At 42.0% G+C, this 19,510-nt stretch overlaps 1 protein-coding gene across 1 annotated transcript; it reads right to left on the bottom strand.

Moving 5' to 3' along the window:
• Positions 1–6,135: 6,135 nt before the first annotated feature.
• LOC129436816 (uncharacterized) lies at positions 6,136–18,010 on the bottom strand (the record flags this gene model as incomplete). Its single annotated transcript, XM_073856726.1, has 5 exons — positions 6,136–8,066; positions 10,992–11,046; positions 11,970–12,066; positions 13,979–14,126; positions 17,347–18,010. Coding segments are annotated over 5 exons (2,895 nt in total), but the record flags the coding sequence as incomplete, so codon positions are not given.
• Between the last annotated feature and the right edge of the window lie 1,500 nt (positions 18,011–19,510).

Genomic DNA, 19,510 nt, shown 5'->3' on the forward strand with positions numbered 1-19,510 from the left:
AAGGTTCAAGTCCATTTGCAAAACATTTAGAGGACAGAGATGAAAACACATTATTTATCTAAACAATAATTGTACAAAAATCTAGTTTTTGCCAGAAAATATTACATAGATTTAAAAACTTGAAAGATTTTTATTGATTCACATGAATGAAGACACGTGATTATCTGATCATTTCAGACAAAGCATTGAATGGTGTATAAATTTGATCATACTTTTCTGGATAGTTTGGCTATTTTGTGAGGAATCTTGGTGTTCTTCTGGATAGTCGGCTTACTTTTGAGAAGCACGTCTCTTCAGTTGTTGTCTCCAGCTTTAATCAACTCATTATCACTCATCAAAATTAAACATTTCTTGCCTGCAAAGTCTCTCGAAGCAGCTGTTCATGCTTTTATTGTCTCGAATCTGGACTATTGCAACTCGTTATAATCTGGTATATCAAAGTCTCAAGTTGCTCGACTACAACTGGTCCAAAACGCTACTGCCAAATTTCTCACAAAAAGGACAGAAATATGATCACGTTACCTCCAATTTGTTATCTCTACATTGGTTACCAGTTCACTTTAGGAATAATTTCAAAATTCTTTTATTCATTTTTAAATGCTTACACGATCTCACCCCGCACTACCTATTATTTATGCTATTAAAGCAACATTACACACTAACTAGGGTTTAAAAAATGGAATCAGAAAGAACATGGCCTTTAACAAGTGTTAAGTGAGTGTACAGATGACATCTACAGTAATTTTATTTGAATTTTAATTGATATATCGGTATATTGATATATATACTGTTATATATTGATATATATTTTATCAATGTCTAGGCTGGTGGCAAACTATTTGTCAGTTTAGTTCCCTAGTGTTAATACATGAATTTCTTGTAGCTGACATAACTACTCTCGATATTTTGTTGGGAATGGGTTTTTGCTGAAGTATAAGGCGATCATTTATATGTATATGCATATATGTTTTAATATATGTGACATGTATAAAATTAGACGTTTTTCTATTTTATATGTACATGTATGCAGCTATATGTTCACTTGTATATTAGTAAAATTATTATAATCCATAGCTGCTAGAGAACAATCCGCATATATCAGATGCATGCACAAAAAGAGCAGAAAACACATTTTAACATCTATATATTTGTAATATTGTTTATTGTTAAAATGACCCCCATTAGCTGTCACCAAAGTCTTCCACAAAATAAATAAATCACATACACTAATAATCTAACAGCAGTAAAACATTGTAGACATTATTATAACTATCATCAGAAATTATTTAAGAATATATTATTACAGTATTACATTAATTATTACATTCATACATTTCCTACTTACAATTTGAAATAGTGAATTCTCAGATAGTTCCTGAAAGAGACTTTGCCATTTATTTTACGTATATTCAATGGCCAATGACTCCAATGATTGATGGCACAATAAATTACTGTTCTCTTTAAAGCATTTGAATTTGGACATGGTAATATTAACTGGCCATCATCAGCTGACCTACTCAAATGAGAATGAACCTGATCACACCTAACAATTTGGTTATATATGAACACTGGTTGAGAAGAAAAGACTAAAAATGTAGTTGTATTGAAAACCAGCCTTTTGTCCACCGTTAACCATGAGAGTCGATGGTGCCTACTGATAGTGTTTGTTCTTATGGGACAATTTAATACTAACCTGACAACTCTGTTTTGGGCAGTTTGTAATTTCTTTAATTGACATTTAGATGTAGATGACCATACTGTACAGGGGCACAATAATCCAGGTGACATAAAATAAAAGATTTAGCCACCTGTCCCACAATGTATGTAGGTACATAAGCAAGACATCTCCTCACCATTGCGAACCCATCTTCTTCACTATGATATCAATATGTTCTGCCCATGACAGCTGACTGTCTATTATTGTGCCCAGTAATTTTACTTTCTACTTTCTGGAAAATCTTATCCTAGTACATGTCATCATAGCAAAAATATATATCACAAAATATTATTTTATACCCTAATATATTAAGTTTCACCTGTTGCCGGTAGAGGTGCTAATTTAGTAAATGCATCTATTGTTTGTATTTGGTGAAATGGAAAAACGATCAAAGCAATCGTATGGGTTGGAGAATATGTTGGAAATACAGGAGTCTGCACAGAGTGTTTATTTTGAAATTGACAGGATACTTTACTTTATTTTGTATTTACGATGCGACTTCAACATGGCGCACCTCAAAAATACATAGACAGTAAAAGAAATGGACGCAATTAGAAGCACACACTTCCTGGGTGTCGAGCGTACTGTGCAGACTCAAACTGACATTGATAACGTAAATGTCACATTAGCAATTTGTCTGACAATTGTAAGTCATCTAATAGCCGTGCCAAGAGAAATCTGAATCACCGCCGAATCTTGCAGAGACGGCGAGCGAGAACAGGAACACATTTTGGTAAGTATTCTGATGAATAATCTCCCTTGACTTTATGCCTCTACGTCCACCTGATTGCCTCATAGACAGTAAAAGATCCTCCTGTTCCTCCTGAGAAACGGTAATTTCTCTATTGTGCGACAGAGAGTCGCAGGCTTTGATGCAATCGTTAGCCTATTTTTACAAAAACTGCTTCTACTGGGACATAACGTAAGATACATGGTAATGGAGCATTTTATATATTTTAGTGTTTCTTTATAAATAATTAATGGACAAATGGAGTCTTTAAACGCCTCAGATGTAAAGTTATTCACTGTCAAACTGGCACCAAAATGAATGGGAGTCAATGGAATGCTAAAAGTAGGTGGGGGTCCGCTAATCAATGTGGGCAATCTGCAGCAGCAAAGGACACACCTCATGTATCCTACAAATTCCTATGAAAGAAGAACGCATTCGAAGGTCGCCTTCAGAGAGTCCTACTTACATTTCTGAAATGAGACAGCCTCAATGACGTCTGCAACCACTAGAGTCTAGAGGACGCAACCTGTAAAACGAGACACAGCTATAGACTAGGCGCCTATATTTAGCGAAGCAGAGCGGAGAGCCACTTCTGGGACGCTTTTGAAACGTGCCGGGTTGCATCTGGTGTAAACACAAGCATTGACCAGAATGACAGCGATCAGTTTCGGTTGCCTCTTACATAATACATCAAGAGAGATGACATTAAAGGTATAGTGGAAGATTTTCTTTTTCTGGGTGGGTCATCAAGACTATTGGTCATCCCAGTTGTCAATCATTCTAATGATATGTTGACGTAAGGCCATCGTACGTGCTTGTCCCTAGGTTTGCTTTCTGCACACTTTCAGGTGTATATGTGTGGTGGTCTACGGTTTCAGCCATTCATTGAAGCTCGCCGTTCTCACCATGTTTTTCAAAATGTCTGAGGGTTGGAAGAGAAAAAGTGTCTACGAATTGCATGACAAGAAGAGAAAGGCCTCTGAAGAAAGAAACAAGACCAGAGTGTTTATGGGAGACTATTTTCACATGCGGGCCGTGAGCTAATAGGACAGGTTGGGCTTGCCACGCAAAGTTTTTACTTGACAGGTAAAGTTTGTCATGCTATTTGGAGAAATCCATTTAAAATCACTGCTAGTAAAAGTTGATGTAAGCTATGATTAGCGATGCTAGCCCTAGCACAAGGCACGAACTGCGCAGACACGGTAAACATGGCGACAGTAACTTGTAAACAGAGCGAAGAGAATAACTAGGCTCCTGCATGCTCTCTCTCTCGTGCACACGCGTTTAATATGTGCTCCCTCTCTGGAGCAAGTAGAATTTTGCGCATGTGCATTTTTTTTAAAGTGGAAGGGCGGTTCTTTTCAAAAATTCGGGAAAATCTTCCGCTGTACCTTTAAATGCTTGAAAGTTTTTCAGATTTTTAAATACTGCATACAAATAACCTGTAATTTCTGGTTGTATTCTAATAAAGACACAGAGAAATAATTTAATGCACAGCTAGCTGTAAATTAGATGGCACTTAAAGGCAGGATAGGCAGGAATTATCTAAAAAAACTTTTTTACAAATTTGTTTAAACTGTCTTTATATACCAATACATAAGTAAAATGTAAGTACTCTGAAAAAGAGAGTATAACAATCGAGTGTCTGTAGACCTCTCACTCGATTCACTAGACTCATTTTTCCATTCACTCCACCCCCTCCATTCTGGGTTTCTTCTAAAGCCACGCCCCAAAACACATGAACACGTGACGCTGATCGGCTCTGTCTGCTGGGAGAAGCATTTACCTGAGACGAGCGGAGAGGAAGAAGCGGTGCATGTAGTAACATCATGTCACAATCCCATGTAATAATACACCTAACTTTATCACTGTGAATATAAACAAATACGATAGCTTTTAGTACTCAATATTAAATAAACTGTGTTTTGCATGTAAGAGTTTCCGTGATGAAAGCATTGTTGACTGTGATGAGGACTACACCCTGGAGACAATACCACTACCGCATCGTCGATTCGAGGAAGAGCCATGCGATATTTACTCTCGTTTGATTTCTTCGTGTATTCCTTTTTTGCCTCGTTTGCCTTCGCTGACTGGATATGCAGGTACTGTGAGTTCTTTCTCTGCCGTACTTTTGCTCTTCCTAGAGTGCCTCGTGCACGTTCAAATCAATCGGGTGTGCGCATGTGTGGGCAGATCCCGTAGTAACAGGGGTGGTGCCATGGTCGCGAGAGAGAGTGATAGTCACGCAAGCCAATCATTTGTTTCGTCCCGAATGGAAATAATTGGCTGTGTCGTGAGAGGTCTACAGACACTCGAGTTTTATACTCTCTTTTTCAGAGTACTTACATTGTAATTATGTATTGGTAAATAAAGACAGTTTAAACTAATTTGTAAAAAAGTTTTTTTAGATAATTCCTGCCTATCCTGCCTTTAAATGTGAGTTTACTTAAAAATTCAACTTTAAACGTATTCAAAGACTCATATTTAAAAAATGAAACGTATCTATTTTAATAAGTACACCGACTCCCTCGGTCACAATCAAGGGGTTGAGGTTCTGTCTAAAGCAGAGGTCCCCAACCACCAGGTCAAACGTCCCGAAAAATTGTGTATAATAGCCACGTAATAGCTTAATCGGGTATTTTGTACTGTTAGAGCCAACTTCAAATAACATCAATCATTTCCACTTTTGAACAGAGCCGCGCTCTCTCTCTTTCTCTCCGCCTCTCTCTCTCTACCAGCGCATCAGCGATCACATTGCTGTCATTAGAGTTTGAGCATACAGTACTTCTAAAACACAATCGATCAAAGAATTGCGGAGGTATGACTTTATGAATCATTTGCAAATGTACGTCGCAATGATGTACATATGCGGAGACGTTCAAATGTGTGACAGCGCAAATGACTGAAAAGTAATTATTTTATTCTTCTTTAAAACATCTTCAGAATTATCCATCGATCGTAGCACCATGATCAAAATAAACTATTAGGCTTATTATATTTTAACGGCTACACTTTTAACGTAGGTTTGAAAGGAACCTAAACTTGTCAATCATCATTAATCATGGTAAACGTGAGTCTCCGTGCCTCTGCGCCAAGCCGCAATTCTTCTGGCATCTCTCCTCCTTCACTGCATTTTTCTTCTCTTCTGTTACTTGGAATTGGGTCTCAAGCCCGACCAAGATTCGAGCTGCCTTCGAGAACAGCAAGCCAAGTTCGTTTAGGTTCCATTAATTATTAAGACTAAATGGGCAGGCAAACTGTAAAACAATGAAAGTAAAAAACAATCCGCCAAAATATGGTTCTAAATATACTATAGTCTAAATAAAGCAATTATTAATTTTCCTAATGCATGGTTGTTATCTTTACTTCCGTTTAAAACGTAAAAGGAGGATTTTCAGCACGTTTGAACAGCAACTCAGCAACCCCAACCCCCCCAATCTCACCCCCCGGTCCGCAATTATTTTTTTAAGCTGAAACCGGTCCGTGGTGAAAAAAAGGTTGGGGACCCCTGGTCTAAAGAAACTTCTCTCTCAGTTACTGAAGTGAAACAGACATCATTTAAAATGACAGCGGGAACTCCAGAGAAATGTTTAGGTTTGGTTAATAGTGTATAATGTGATTACTGCAGTACTGCAACATTAAATATCATGTTTAGTTGTAATACTGGAATTATTGTGTTTTGTCTCTTTCACAGAATGACACACCATGATTTATTTTTCAGCTCTTCAATTTCTTTCTGTAGCTCTCTTATTTCTTCACTTTTCTGTTGTTGTAAGTGTTGATAAAGTATCTTCAGTTCTTCATGTTGTTTCTGTCGTTCCTCCAGCAGTTCTTTAACATGTTCCTCTTTTCTTTCTCTGAATTCATTCAATTCTTCTGCTTGTTTTCTGGCTTCATCTTCATGTTTCTTCTTCATCTCTTTTATTCTCTGTTCATATTCCTTCTTCATTTCTTCTCGCTCTTCCCGTTCTCTTTCTTTTCTCTCTCTTTCTATTCTTCTGATCTCTTCTTCTTTTTCTCTTTTTATATCCTCAATTCTTTTCTCCCATCTCTTTCTCTCTTCTTCTCTTCTCTCATCATTCTCTCGTCTTTTTCTTTTCCACTCCTCTTTTCTCTCTCGATTCAGTTTCTCATAATGTTTCATCATTTCATTTTTCTTCTCTTCATATTCTCTCTCTTTCTCTTCTCTCTCTTGTTTCTGTTTCTGTCTCTCCTCTTCTCTCTGTCGTCTCTCTTCATCTCTCTCTCTTTCAAATTTCTTTCTGGTTTTCTCCAGTTCTTCTTGTTTTTCTCTCAGTTCTTCTTCATGTCTCTGTCTTCTCTTTCTCTCATCATCCTCTCTCTCTCTCATCTGTCGTTTCTTGTCCTCCTCCCATTCTCTTTGTTGTCGTTTAATTTCTTCTCGAGTCTCTTTTCTGTCATTTTCAGCTTCTCTTATTTTTCTCACCCATTCTTTTCTTTCTCTCTCTTCTTGTTCACTTCTCTTCTGTTCATCGTAATTTCTCTTTTTAATCTCCTCTTCTTGTTTCTTTTGTAATTCTGCTATTATTTGGTTTTGTTCATGTTTCATCTTCTCTTGATCTTGTCTGTATTTCTCTTCTCTCTTTCTATCCTCCTCTTCTCTCTCTTTCTCTCTCTTTTCATACTGTGATCTCTGTTGTTCAATCTCTCTCTTCATCTCTTCTATCTTCTGATCATATTCAGCTTTTTGTTGTTTTTCCTCCTCTATTTGTTTCTTTTTCTTTTTCTCTCGTTTCTGCTCTTCTGTTTTTTCTTTCTCCTCAAATTCATTTCTCAGAGTTTCTTCCTGCTCCTTAAACTTATTTTCCATCTGCACTCTTTCCTCATCTGCTTTTCTTTTCTCTTCCTCCAATCTCTTCTTCATGTTTTCCATTTCAATCTCATGTTTGGCTTTTAATTCCTCTTTTTGTGCCTGAATTTCTTTCTCTTTCTCTTTCAGTATTTCCTCCATTCTCTTTTGAATGCTCATCTCTGCTTCTTCAAACATGCTGTTAGTGAAATATCGCCCATGGTTTGTTGTTTTCATCTCTTCTATCATCTTTATCAGTTTCATCACTTGAGTTCTGTCTTTTTTTTCTTTGTTATTAAAGGCCAGATATCTGTCTTCACAGTCTCTGATCAGTTTCTTCAGATTTTCAGATTTACTTCTCTTCACATAATCCTCTATAGTTTCATCCTTAAGTCTGTCTTCATTAGTGAACAGAACGATGCTGAACTGTGCAGCTTTAGGACCAAAGATCTTCTTCATGAGACCTACAGTCTCTGACTCCTCCTGAGTGAATCTAACCACACTTAACACAATGATGAAGGCGTGAGGTCCAGGTGATGACAGTGAAACACATTTCATGATTTCCTCCAACACTTGTTCTTTTTGCAGTGTTGTGTCAAACAGACCTGGAGTATCAACAACAGCTACTGATCGTCCATTAACTTCATCAACTCCCTGCTCACAAACTGTTGTCGCTGACTTTGTCCCAAATTTCCTCTGAAACTGTTCTCTTCCCAGTATTGTGTTTCCTGTTGCACTTTTTCCACTCCCTGTCTTCCCAATCAAAACAATCCTTAAATGCTTCAGATCCTCCTGTTCATCTTTAATACCTGAAAATCAAGTTAAGAGTTAGGATCTTATTGATTAGATTAGATTAGATTACTTTATTTGTCCCGAAGGAAATTTGTCTTGGACAAAAGGCTACCACATAAGACGTACAATATATACATATAGTACAAAAACAGCAACATCAACAGCACAAAAAAAAAACATACATAATTCCTTCTTTAAAAAACTCATGGGAGAATAAACTAAAAAAGATATACATAAAAAATACATAAAAAATATACAATAAATGTAAATGTATGCCATACAGTAACAGCAGACCATATAATCTTTAAATAGCTAGCAAAATGTAAGGGTTTTGTCTTGTGTTGTGTTTTGTTTTGCTATTAGGTATTTTATTTTGATATCCTGTTCTGTTTCCGGTCTTTTATTTTGAAATCAAGTCATGCCATGCTTCACATTCCACTTCCTGTTTGTTACTATAAATCTGGCCCAAACTCATATCACTCCACGAAGTATTGTATGTATGTATGTGTCACGGGGTGACTCAAGAGCGGAACCAAAAGTGGCAACCAATAGATCCGCCCGGACGAAAATCTGTGATGCGCCCATACTTCCGGGTTACTCTGGGCAACCGAATTTGGGTTTCATTGTGTACAGGTGCGAAAATAAACGTGGCGACTGACGATTGGGTGAATCAACAGAGAGGTGGAGTATAAAAAGAACACTGAAGGAACAGGAAGGGAGTTGTTGTTATTCCGGTCGAGACGGGCATTTAGAGGGAGCAAAGAGTGGGCTGAGAGAGAGAGAGAGACGTACAGAGGCTATTGTGGATTTGGTAGCACACACGAAGAGGAATAAATTGAGTAGTGAGTTTAATATAATTAAGAAGTCTTCATTGCAACCTTGTGTTTACATGCACTGCTTGCTCTTCAGTCTCCTGTGTTTGATCGACGGCGTCATTGAAGGACGCGTTGGAGAGGATAAGGAGAGTGTTCCCCCTGTCTGATGCTCTGTGGATATCGGACAGGAGAAGGAAGTTGTTGTGTGCCGACAAACTTGTGATTACGCATTGCCTCAGCTCTTTCAATGTTTATCTGAGCAGTGTGCGCCAGCACGACTCGATAAGGAATAGCAGTGTGGATTATGGTCATGGGGTGACGCCTATCTAGCCATCCTTTGTGTCAGCCTGTCTGTCCGCCATCCCGGATCTACTCTAAGCCAGGTGGTGGTGCGGCCTTAAGTCATTATGAGTGTGTGGATTGCTGTGGGTGAGTCTTGTCATTGCTGTGTTTACACTTGAAGATTGGAGTGTGGTGTCGTGTAAATGTTGTCAGCACTCGCCCCTTAGGCCGAAGAGGAAGTTTTGGATGAAGGAGAGTGAGCTGGTGCCACTGGATGACCGCTACCTTTATAGATACCCAGACGGCGATCTGTAATCCATTCTTCCATCTGTTGGTGCTGTGAACTCTGTAAGGAGAGGAGGTTTACTGTGAGTATTGTGTGAAGTATTAAAGGCATAGAAGACAGTTCAACTAGCGTGTGGAGAAGTGGATGTGCTGTATTGTGTGTGATTACACGCTGTGAGTGTTTCAGATGCCACAATCTGGGATGTGGTAGGCTGAGTGACATTGTACACCCTTGGTGTAGCACCTCAATCTGGAATACCCATACGAGGGATCTTACCGTGGCCGTGGTAGGCCCTACGTGCAGCAGCCTGCCTTGTACTTCCACTTACGCCTTTGTGTAGCCTAGTAGTGATGTATTAGCATTTAATTGCTCACTGAAGTATTCTTTTGCTTATAAAGCTGTGTGTGTGTTGCTGCCGATCCTTAGCATCGAGCCAAGGGCTCTGTATCGACGAGGGACTGTGTTACGACGTGTTGGGAGCCCCCGTCTAAGTGTGTCCACCAGGAATCCGTCCCAGTAAGGAGGATCCGCTGCGTGTGTGTGGACCTATGCCCTCTCTCGCTGTTGAAGGTCTGGAAACTAAAGTTGTACCCCTGTGTCTTCGGGTTGGTGAGTCATCTCCGTAAGGTTGAAGTTTCTCCTCCTTTACATTTGCCTGTATATCCAAGTCATGAGCCCAGTGCATTGCCCTTTTCACCTACCTGTGCATCCAAGCTATGAGCCCAGTGTATTAGCCTCTTGATACCTACCTGTAAATCCAAGTCACGAGCCCAGTGCACTGCCCTTTAAACTTACCTGTGCATCCAAGTCACGAGCCCAGTGCATTGCCCCTTTACACTTACCTGTGCACCCAAGCTACGAGCCAAGTGTATTAGTCTCTTGATACCTACCTGTAAATCCAAGTCATGAGCCCAGTGCATTGCCCCCTTACACTTACCTGTGCATCCAAGCTACGAGCCCAGTGCATGAGCCTCTTGATACCTACCTGTAAATCCAAGTCATGAGCCCAGTGCATTGCCCCCTTACACTTACCTGTGCATCCAAGCTACGAGCCCAGTGTATGAGCCTCTTGATACCTACCTGTATATCCAAGTCACGAGCCCAGTGCATTGCCCCCTTACACTTACCTGTACATCCAAGCTACGAGCCCAGTGTATTAGCCTCTTGGTACCTACCTGTATATTCCAGCCACAAGCCCAGTGCATTGCCCCTTTACACTTACTTATGCATCCAAGCTACGAGCTAAGTGCATTACTCCTGTTACTCTTACCGGAGTGTCCACGCTACGAGTTCAGTGTACTTACCTGGTTTTCCTGCGTTACTGTTTGAAGCTGTTCAATCAGAGTATCACCTTCTATACTTACCTGTAGAACTCCCCTGACGTCTGGAGACGGAATGCTGGACCCTTTGCACTCTTCTATATAACTAAATACTCACCTGTGTGTTTCCTAGGCCAGTCTCGGCTGCTCCCCGGGATCCCACCGACTCACAGGATACGCATCTGTTGGACCAAACAACCGCAGGTACCCGCTACCTCCCTTCTCTGTCTCTATTCTTACCTGTGTGCATCCTTTCCGTGCAGGAACCAGGAGCAAAGGAATTGGGCTGGAACAGCTGTGAACGGAACAAGAAAACTCGATTAGGAATACGCACTGAGAGTCAAGGACAGACACGAATTCACAAAGGTGGAGCGACTTACCCCCTGTCCCCGTGATAGTCCAGGCAACTCTGGAAGACCCCGCTCTCCCTGGCCCGGAGAGTTAGAGTTTTAGTGTCCCCTTCCCCTTGCCCTTACTCCTGGGAGAGCGAGTCCTGGTGCGGGACAATCGGCGCCAAGAGAAAGGTAAACTGAGTGATCGATGGGAAGCCACCCCCTATGTAGTACAAGGGCAGCAGCGGCCGGGACAACCAGTGTATACTATCCGCCCTGAAGGAAAGGCCGGGCCGGACCGAGTGGTCCACCGTAATATGATTCGCCCCTGTCCGACTTATCCCAGACCCGTAGAAGAGGCTCCAAAGGAGCCGGCACCCGCAGCACTGTGGATAGGTGGATGGGCGGTGGTCCCAGTGAACCTTGTGAATGCGCCCACAAGGGCCCCCCGTACGGTATGGGGACTGGACAAGTGAGCGATGTTCTAGGGACTAGAACGGTTTGGCGGGGGAGGATGTCACCGGGTGACTCAAGACCGGAACCAAAAGTGGCAACCAATAGTTCCACCCGGACGAAAATCCGTGATGCGCCGATACTTCCGGGTTACTCTGGGCAACCGAATTTGGGTTTCATTGTGTGCAGGTGCGGAAATAAACGTGGCGACTGACAATTGGGTGAATCAACGGAGAGGTGGAGTATAAAAAGAACACTGAAGGAACAGGAAGGGAGTTGTTGTTATTCCGGTCGAGACGGGGGATGAAACGAAGCAACGAGCGGGCTGAGAGAGAGAGACGTACCGAGGATATTGTGAATTTGGTAGCACACACGAAGAGGAATAAATAGAGTAGTGAGTTTAATATAATTAAGAAGTCTTCATTGTGTTTACATGCACTGCTTGCTCTTCAGTCTCCTGTGTTTGATCGATGGCGTCATTGAAGGACGCGTTGGAGAGGATAAGGAGAGTGTTCCCCCTGTCTGATGCTCTGTGGATATCGGACAGGAGAATGAAGTTGTCATGTGCCGACAAACTTGTGAGTGCTACAGCTCTTTGAATGTTTATCTGAGCAGTGTGCGCCAGCACGACTCGATAAGGAATAGCAGTGTGGATTACGGTCACGGGGTGACGCCTATCTAACCATCCTTCGTGTCAGCCTGTTTGTCCGCCATTCCGGATCTACTCTAAGCCAGGTGGTGGTGTGGCCTTAAGTCACTGTGAGTGTGTGGATTGCTGTGGGTGAGTCTTGTCATTGCTGTGTTTACACTTGAAGATTGGAGTGTGGTGTCGTGTAAATGTTGTCAGCACTCGCCCCTTAGGCCGAAGAGGAAGTTTTGGATGAAGGAGAGTGACCTGGTGCCACTGGATGACCGCTACCTTTATACATACCCAATCGGCGATCTGTAATCCATTCTTCCATCTGTTGGTGCTGTGAACTCTGTAAGGAGAGGAGGTTCACTGTGAGTATTGTGTGAAGTATTAAAGGCATAGAAGACAGTTCAACTAGCGTGTGGAGAAGTAGATGTGCTGTATTGTGTGTGATTACACGCTGTGAGTGTTTCAGATGCCCGCCCCTGTCTAGATCTCTGGTCACGTTGTGGAAGAGAGGAGAGGGAAGCGATAGGCCGACTGACACCCTACACCCTTGGTGTAGCACCTCAATCTGGAATACCCATACGAGGGATCTTACTGTGGCCGTGGTAGGCCCTACGTGCAGCAGCCTGCCTTGAACTTCCACTTACGCCTTTGTGTAGCCTAGTGGTGATTTATTGGCATTTAATTGCTCACTGAAGTATTCTTTTGCTTATAAAGATGTGTGTGTGTTGCTGCCGATCCTTAGCATCGATGGTTAGCATCGATCCTTAGTATCGACGAGGGACTGTGTTACGAGGTGTTGGGAGCCCCCGTTTAAGTGTGTCCACCAGGAATCTGTCCCAGTAATGAGGATCCACTGCGTGTGAATGTCCTCTCTCGCTGTTGAAGGTCTGGAAACTAAAGTTGTACCACTGTGTCTTCGAGTTGGTGAGTCATCTCCGTAAGGTTGAAGTTTCTCCTCCTTTACATTTGCCTGTATATCCAAGTCACGAGCCCGATGTATTTGCCCCTTGAAACTCACCTGTATATTCAAGCTATGAGCACAGTGTATTTGCCCCTTGACACTCACCTGTACCTTCAAGCTACGAGCCCAGTGCATTGCCCTTTTCACTCACCTGTACCTTCAAGTTACGAGCCCAGTGTATTGCCCTTTTCACTTACCTGTGCATCCAAGCTACGAGCCCAGTGTATTAGCCTCTTGATACCTACCTGTAAATTCAAGTCACGAGCCCAGTGCACTGCCCTTTAAACTTACCTGTGCATCCAAGCTACGAGCCCAGCGCATTGTCCTTTCTACTTACCTGTGTATCCAAGTCACGAGCCCAGTGCATTGCCTCTTTACACTTATCTGTGCACCCAAGCTATGACCCCAGTGTATTAGCCTCTGGATACCTACCTGTAAATTCAAGTCACAAGCCCAGTGCATTGCCCTTTAAACTTACCTGCGCATCCAAGCTACGAGCCCAGTGTATGAGCCTCTTGATACCTACCTGTAAATCCAAGTCACGAGCCCAGTGCATTGCCCCTTTACACTTACTTGTGCATCCAAGCTATGAGCTCAGTGCATTACTCCTGTTACTCTTACCGGAGTGTCCACACTACAAGTTCAGTGTACTTACCTGGTTCTCCTGCGTTATTGTTTGAAGCTGTTCAATCAGAGTATCACCTTCTATACTTACCTGTAGAACTCCCCTGACGTCTGGAGATGGAACGCTGGACCCTTTGCACTCTTCTATATAACTAAATACTCACCTGTGTGTTTCCTAGGCCATTCTAGGCTGTTCTCCGTGATCCCACCGACTCACTGGACGTCTTTGTATATGACCACAGGATACGCATCTGTTGGACCAAACAACCCCAGGTAACCGCTACCTCCCTTCTCTGTCTCTATACTTACCTGTGTGCATCCCTTCCGTGCAGGAACCAGGAGCGAAAGGAATTGGGCTGGAACAGCTATGAACGTAACAAGAACACTCGATTAGTGTAAGGTTTTGTCTTGTGTTTTCTTGTATTTTGTGTATTTTTGTTATTTGTTCTTGTATTTTTGATTCTCTGCTCTGTTTGGACTTTTATTTTGAAACTCATCATGCCATGTCTCGCTTCACACTTCCTGTTTGTTTTGTATATTAGTCACTTCCTGTACACCTGTTAGCTGCTGTATATTACACTCGTAAGCCCAGCCTGTATTCTGTTACCTGATCCTGTTTATCTGTTATCCTGTATTTTGTATCTGTATCTGCCTGTTTTTGACCCACGCCTGTTTTATTGGATTTATTGCCTGTTTGCCGCCTGCCTTGATCTTTTGCCTGTTTTATTGGATTTATGATTGTGACTCTGCCTGCCTTGACTTCTCGCCTGTTATTTGGATTACGTTTACTGGATTTACCCTGTTTGGATTTGGTTGCTGGCCCTTTATGGGATTTTACTAATAAACACCTTTTGCACATGGATTCACTTTTCACTCGCATCATTTAGAGCATACGTTACAGAATATACAGCCTACACCAGAATCCAGCAAAGGACAGTAACTTCCCACCAGCACCATGAAACCCATCTACACTCTGCTTGCACTTCGTCAAAACCACCGCACCATTGAGGATTACGTTCAGGATTTTTTGGATTTAAGTTATCAGGTACATTTTGACAACACTACACTGAAAAGTCTGTTTTATAATGCCCTGGATGAACATTTGCGTTTACTGATGCCACGGGATATGGATGTATGGTCACTTGAGGAGTACATTGATTTTGCACTATTGTTATGTGGTTCACCGTTCACTGTGGGTGTTGGGGATACACCTCCGGTGAGCGCACATAACACACCACGCCATGATCTGCCCGTTCTGCCCAAAACTGGAAATTCCATGCCTGTTCACAAAATGGCCGCCACCCTGCCTGTTCCCAAAATGGCCGCCATCCTGTCTGTGTCTGCACCTGCACCCGTTTGTGAGAAAGCTATCACCATTCCTGCACCTGTTATTCAGAGGGCCATCGTCACCACCACACCTGCACCTAGGAGAGCTATTTTTCACCCTGCACCTGTTGTGAAGATAGCCGCCATGCCTGAACCAACAGCTGAGGTATGTCTCCTGGACTATAGACTTTCTGAGTTTGCCATAGCCCTGTGGTGTGTTTGGTCTGCCTGCTGCTCGTTTGTCTCTTGTGTTTCTCAAGGCCCTGAACCCGAACCCCTGGACTCACCTGACCGGCCTGATTCACCTGACCTGCCTGATTCACCTGACCTGCCTGATTCACCTGACCTGCCTGATTCACCTGATCTGCCTGATTCACCTGATCTGCCTGATTCACCTGATCTGCCTGATTCACCTGATCTGCCTGATTCACCTGATCTGCCTGATTCACCTGATCCGCCTGATTCACCTGATCCGCCTGATTCACCTGATCCGCCCGACTCCTCTGATTCTTCTGATTCATCCAACTCATCTGATTCATCCGACTCATCTGATTCATCTGATTCATCCGACTCATCTGATTCATCCGACTCATCTGATTCATCCGACTCATCTGATTCATCCGACTCATCTGATTCATCCGACTCATCTGATTCATCCGACTCATCTGATTCATCCGACTCATCTGATCTGCTCGACTCATCTGATCTGCTCGACTTATCTGATCTGCTCGACTCATCTGATCTGCTCAACTCATCCGATCTGCCTGACTCATCTGATCTGCCCGATTCACCTGATCTGCTTGACTCATCTGATCTGCCTGACTCATCGGATTTGTCTGTCCGGCCTGATTCACCATCTGAGACATCGCCACCTGGGACAGTGGGAGCTTTCCCAAGTTTTTTTTTGGGGGGGGGTAGTACCCGGACACAGGGAGGAGGCAGAGGACACCAAGGCGGAGGCCGAAGTGTGCTCGGACCCTTCCTCTCCTTGTGTGCCAGGTCTATTCCTGCCCTATGACATAGCTCCAAGCCTGCCCCATGACCCAGGTCCAAGCCTGCCCCATGACCCAGGTCCCAGCCTGCCCCATGACCCAGGTCCCAGCCTGCCCCATGACCCAGTTCCTAGCCTGCCCCATGACCCAGGTCCCAGCCTGCCCCATGACCCAGGTCCCAGCCTGCCCCATGACCCAGGTCCCAGCCTGCCCCATGACCCAGGTCCACACCTGCCCCATGACCCAGGTCCACACCTGCCCCATGACCCAGGCCCACACCTGCCCCATGACCCAGGCCTACATCTGCCTCATGATCCGGGACCATGCTGGCCCCACGACCCTGGACCATCCTGGCCTCATGACCCAGGACCTCTTACGAACTGCCCTGCCTTGCCAAGAGGTCCTGGCCCGCCCGCCCACCCTCTATTTGGACTTTGTTTTGTGAATGTTGGGCTCCGGGAGTCGCCCTTTAGAGGGGGAATTCTGTAAGGTTTTGTCTTGTGTTTTCTTGTATTTTGTGTATTTTTGTTATTTGTTCTTGTATTTTTGATTCTCTGCTCTGTTTGGACTTTTATTTTGAAACTCATCATGCCATGTCTCGCTTCACACTTCCTGTTTGTTTTGTATATTAGTCACTTCCTGTACACCTGTTAGCTGCTGTATATTACACTTGTAAGCCCAGCCTGTATTCTGTTACCTGATCCTGTTTATCTGTTATCCTGTATTTTGTATCTGTATCTGCCTGTTTTTGACCCACGCCTGTTTTATTGGATTTATTGCCTGTTTGCCGCCTGCCTTGATCTTTTGCCTGTTTTATTGGATTTATGATTGTGACTCTGCCTGCCTTGACCTCTCGCCTGTTATTTTGGATTACGTGTACTGGATTTACCCTGTTTGGATTTGGTTGCTGGCCCTTTATGGGATTTTACTAATAAACACCTTTTGCACATGGATTCACTTCTCACTCACTTCATTTAAAGCATACGTTACAATTAGGAATACACATTGAGAGTCACGGACGTAAATCAGCCCACGTTACCAACGTTACACAAAATAACTTTACAGCACTTTAAGACATATGCAATAGATGAATAAATGTACTAAAACATGCAGTCTGTCTAATGTATCTCAAACACTGAATGGCCTCTGAAGGATTTAGTATCATTCTTATGGTGAAAATAAAACTTGAAAAAGGTACAAATTATTTTATTGTTATCCTTTTTCCTTAACTTTATTAAGGCATTACATTGAAGTATTAAAATCTTACCACATTGGTTGATCTTTAGCTGTAACTCACTCAGTTTTTCTTCATATTCATGTCTCACTCTCATCTCTTGAGCTCTGACATACATCTGAAGTGTATATGGTTCAATCTTCATGTCTTTTATATAATCCAGCAGTTCCGGTATTTGTTTTGATTTTCTATGTTCTTTTAATCCAATCACTTTGTATCGTCCTTCACAGACACTGATAAGATTCTTACATTGAGCATATGACTCTAGAGAATCTGTCACATGTCTGTCAACAGTGACATCAGTTGTGAAGATCATCATGAAGTTCTTACTGTAGTAAAATATCTTCTGGATCTTCTCTACTTCTGCTTTATCTTCATCAGTCAGTGGACCAACAGGAACAATGATGAGAAACAGATGAACTCCAGGATCACAGAGAGACACACAGCGGAGAGATTGATGCGTTGCTTCATCTTCTGAGAGTTGAGTCAATGATGGAAGTTCAACAACAGAGATCTGATGTCCATGAATCTTCTCTTCTTTCTTAACACACACTGAACTAAACTCTTGCTGATGTGATGTTTTTCCTTGTAGAAGTTTGGAGATGTTGACCTTCAGTCCTGGATCAGCTCCACACAACACAACGTTCAGATTTGATTTTCCAGTTACTGATGCTAAAACAACAATTAGAAATGTATGACAATATTGATTTATTGTAAATCATTGCGAATAATATTTGAAATTAGTTGGAAATTCATATTTAGTTTTTTTTAGTATTGAGTCAATTACTTCTGGCAAAGGACAAGAGTAAGACTGACAAGTTTGTGACCAAGTATCAAGTACATAGGAATCCAAATGAACAAGTTTAATTTAATTCCATTTATTTTACATAGTGCTTTTTACAATTGTTTAATTGTTTTAAAGCAGCTTTTACATTAGTAGGTTCACGAGAAAACACAGAAACAACATAAAACATAAGCAGCAGAATACAGCGGTTAAGATTAACCATACTAGCGAGCATAGTAATAATGTAACATAAAAAGAGGGTGCTAAGTTAAGCCAATGTCAGCAGACTCCCCATGGGTTGAAAAAACCCTAGAAAAAAACCCTGCGGGAAAAGTCCTAGGAGGGGAAAAAACCCTTGGAAGAGAGCTAGACATAGCTGATTCTATAAAGGATAAATAGAGTCAGATAATTTGCTTAATGTAATATTAATAAAGTGACTTATCACACAGAAACCACACTACTGGACTTTGCCTGTAAGTCAAGTTTTTATTTCCCTTAAACTAAATAAAATTGAATTATAATTTTATTATATTGTTATTTAAAAATATTTTATAAAAATCTGCTTGTTGTTAAACAACCTGTTTATGGTTATGTTTTTACATTGCTACTTCCAGGGTTGCCAAGTCCACGTTTTTCAAGGGGAATTGGGCTTCTTTAATACTGTTGCTTCAGGATGTTTTTCATGTCCATGGGATATTTACCGGAGAACCCCCCATGAAAATGTGATTGGACAATTTTGGCTAGTTTTGAGTAGCAATTGGGCAGGTTTTGCTGTAAAAACCTGGCAACCCTGGCTTCTTGTCACCATCTGTAAGTAGGGACAACTTTATTCAAAAGTGTCTAAAGTAGGGTTGCACCGATAAATGCCGATATACACTAATAATACGTGGCAAAAAACTTTTCTGAATCGCACGGCCGATATTATTCACACCTATTTCATGTACTACGGGTTTTGATCAGTAACTCCTTATCGATCTGAAATCACTGCTAGTTTGAGTCGTTTATAACATGCATTTGAAAAAGCAACACTCGTCAAACATAATCATTATACATATTCTTCATTATCATAAAAATACCTGAAAAGGTTTGAAGAATATAAATACATATTCTTAAGCCATTTTCTGGAACTGCATGTCATAGCTCCAGCTGCATGTCATTTTCCTACTTAGCCCCTAAGCTCTGGAATGATTTACCAAACAAAAAAAATCTCATTTTGAGAGAAATATGTTTCTCTAATACACACTGCTCACAAGTAATCATACCCTTTTATTCAATTATTTTTGCAACCTTCTTTTCCCAAGAGAACAGCTCTGAGTCTTCACCTATAATGCCTGATAAGTTTGGAGAACACTTGACAAGAGTTTAGAGACCATTCCTTTATGCAGAATCTCTCCAGATCCTTCAGATTCCCAC

The sequence above is a fragment of the Misgurnus anguillicaudatus genome, chromosome 19, assembly GCF_027580225.2.
Source record: "Misgurnus anguillicaudatus chromosome 19, ASM2758022v2, whole genome shotgun sequence".
NCBI lineage: Eukaryota > Metazoa > Chordata > Actinopteri > Cypriniformes > Cobitidae > Misgurnus > Misgurnus anguillicaudatus.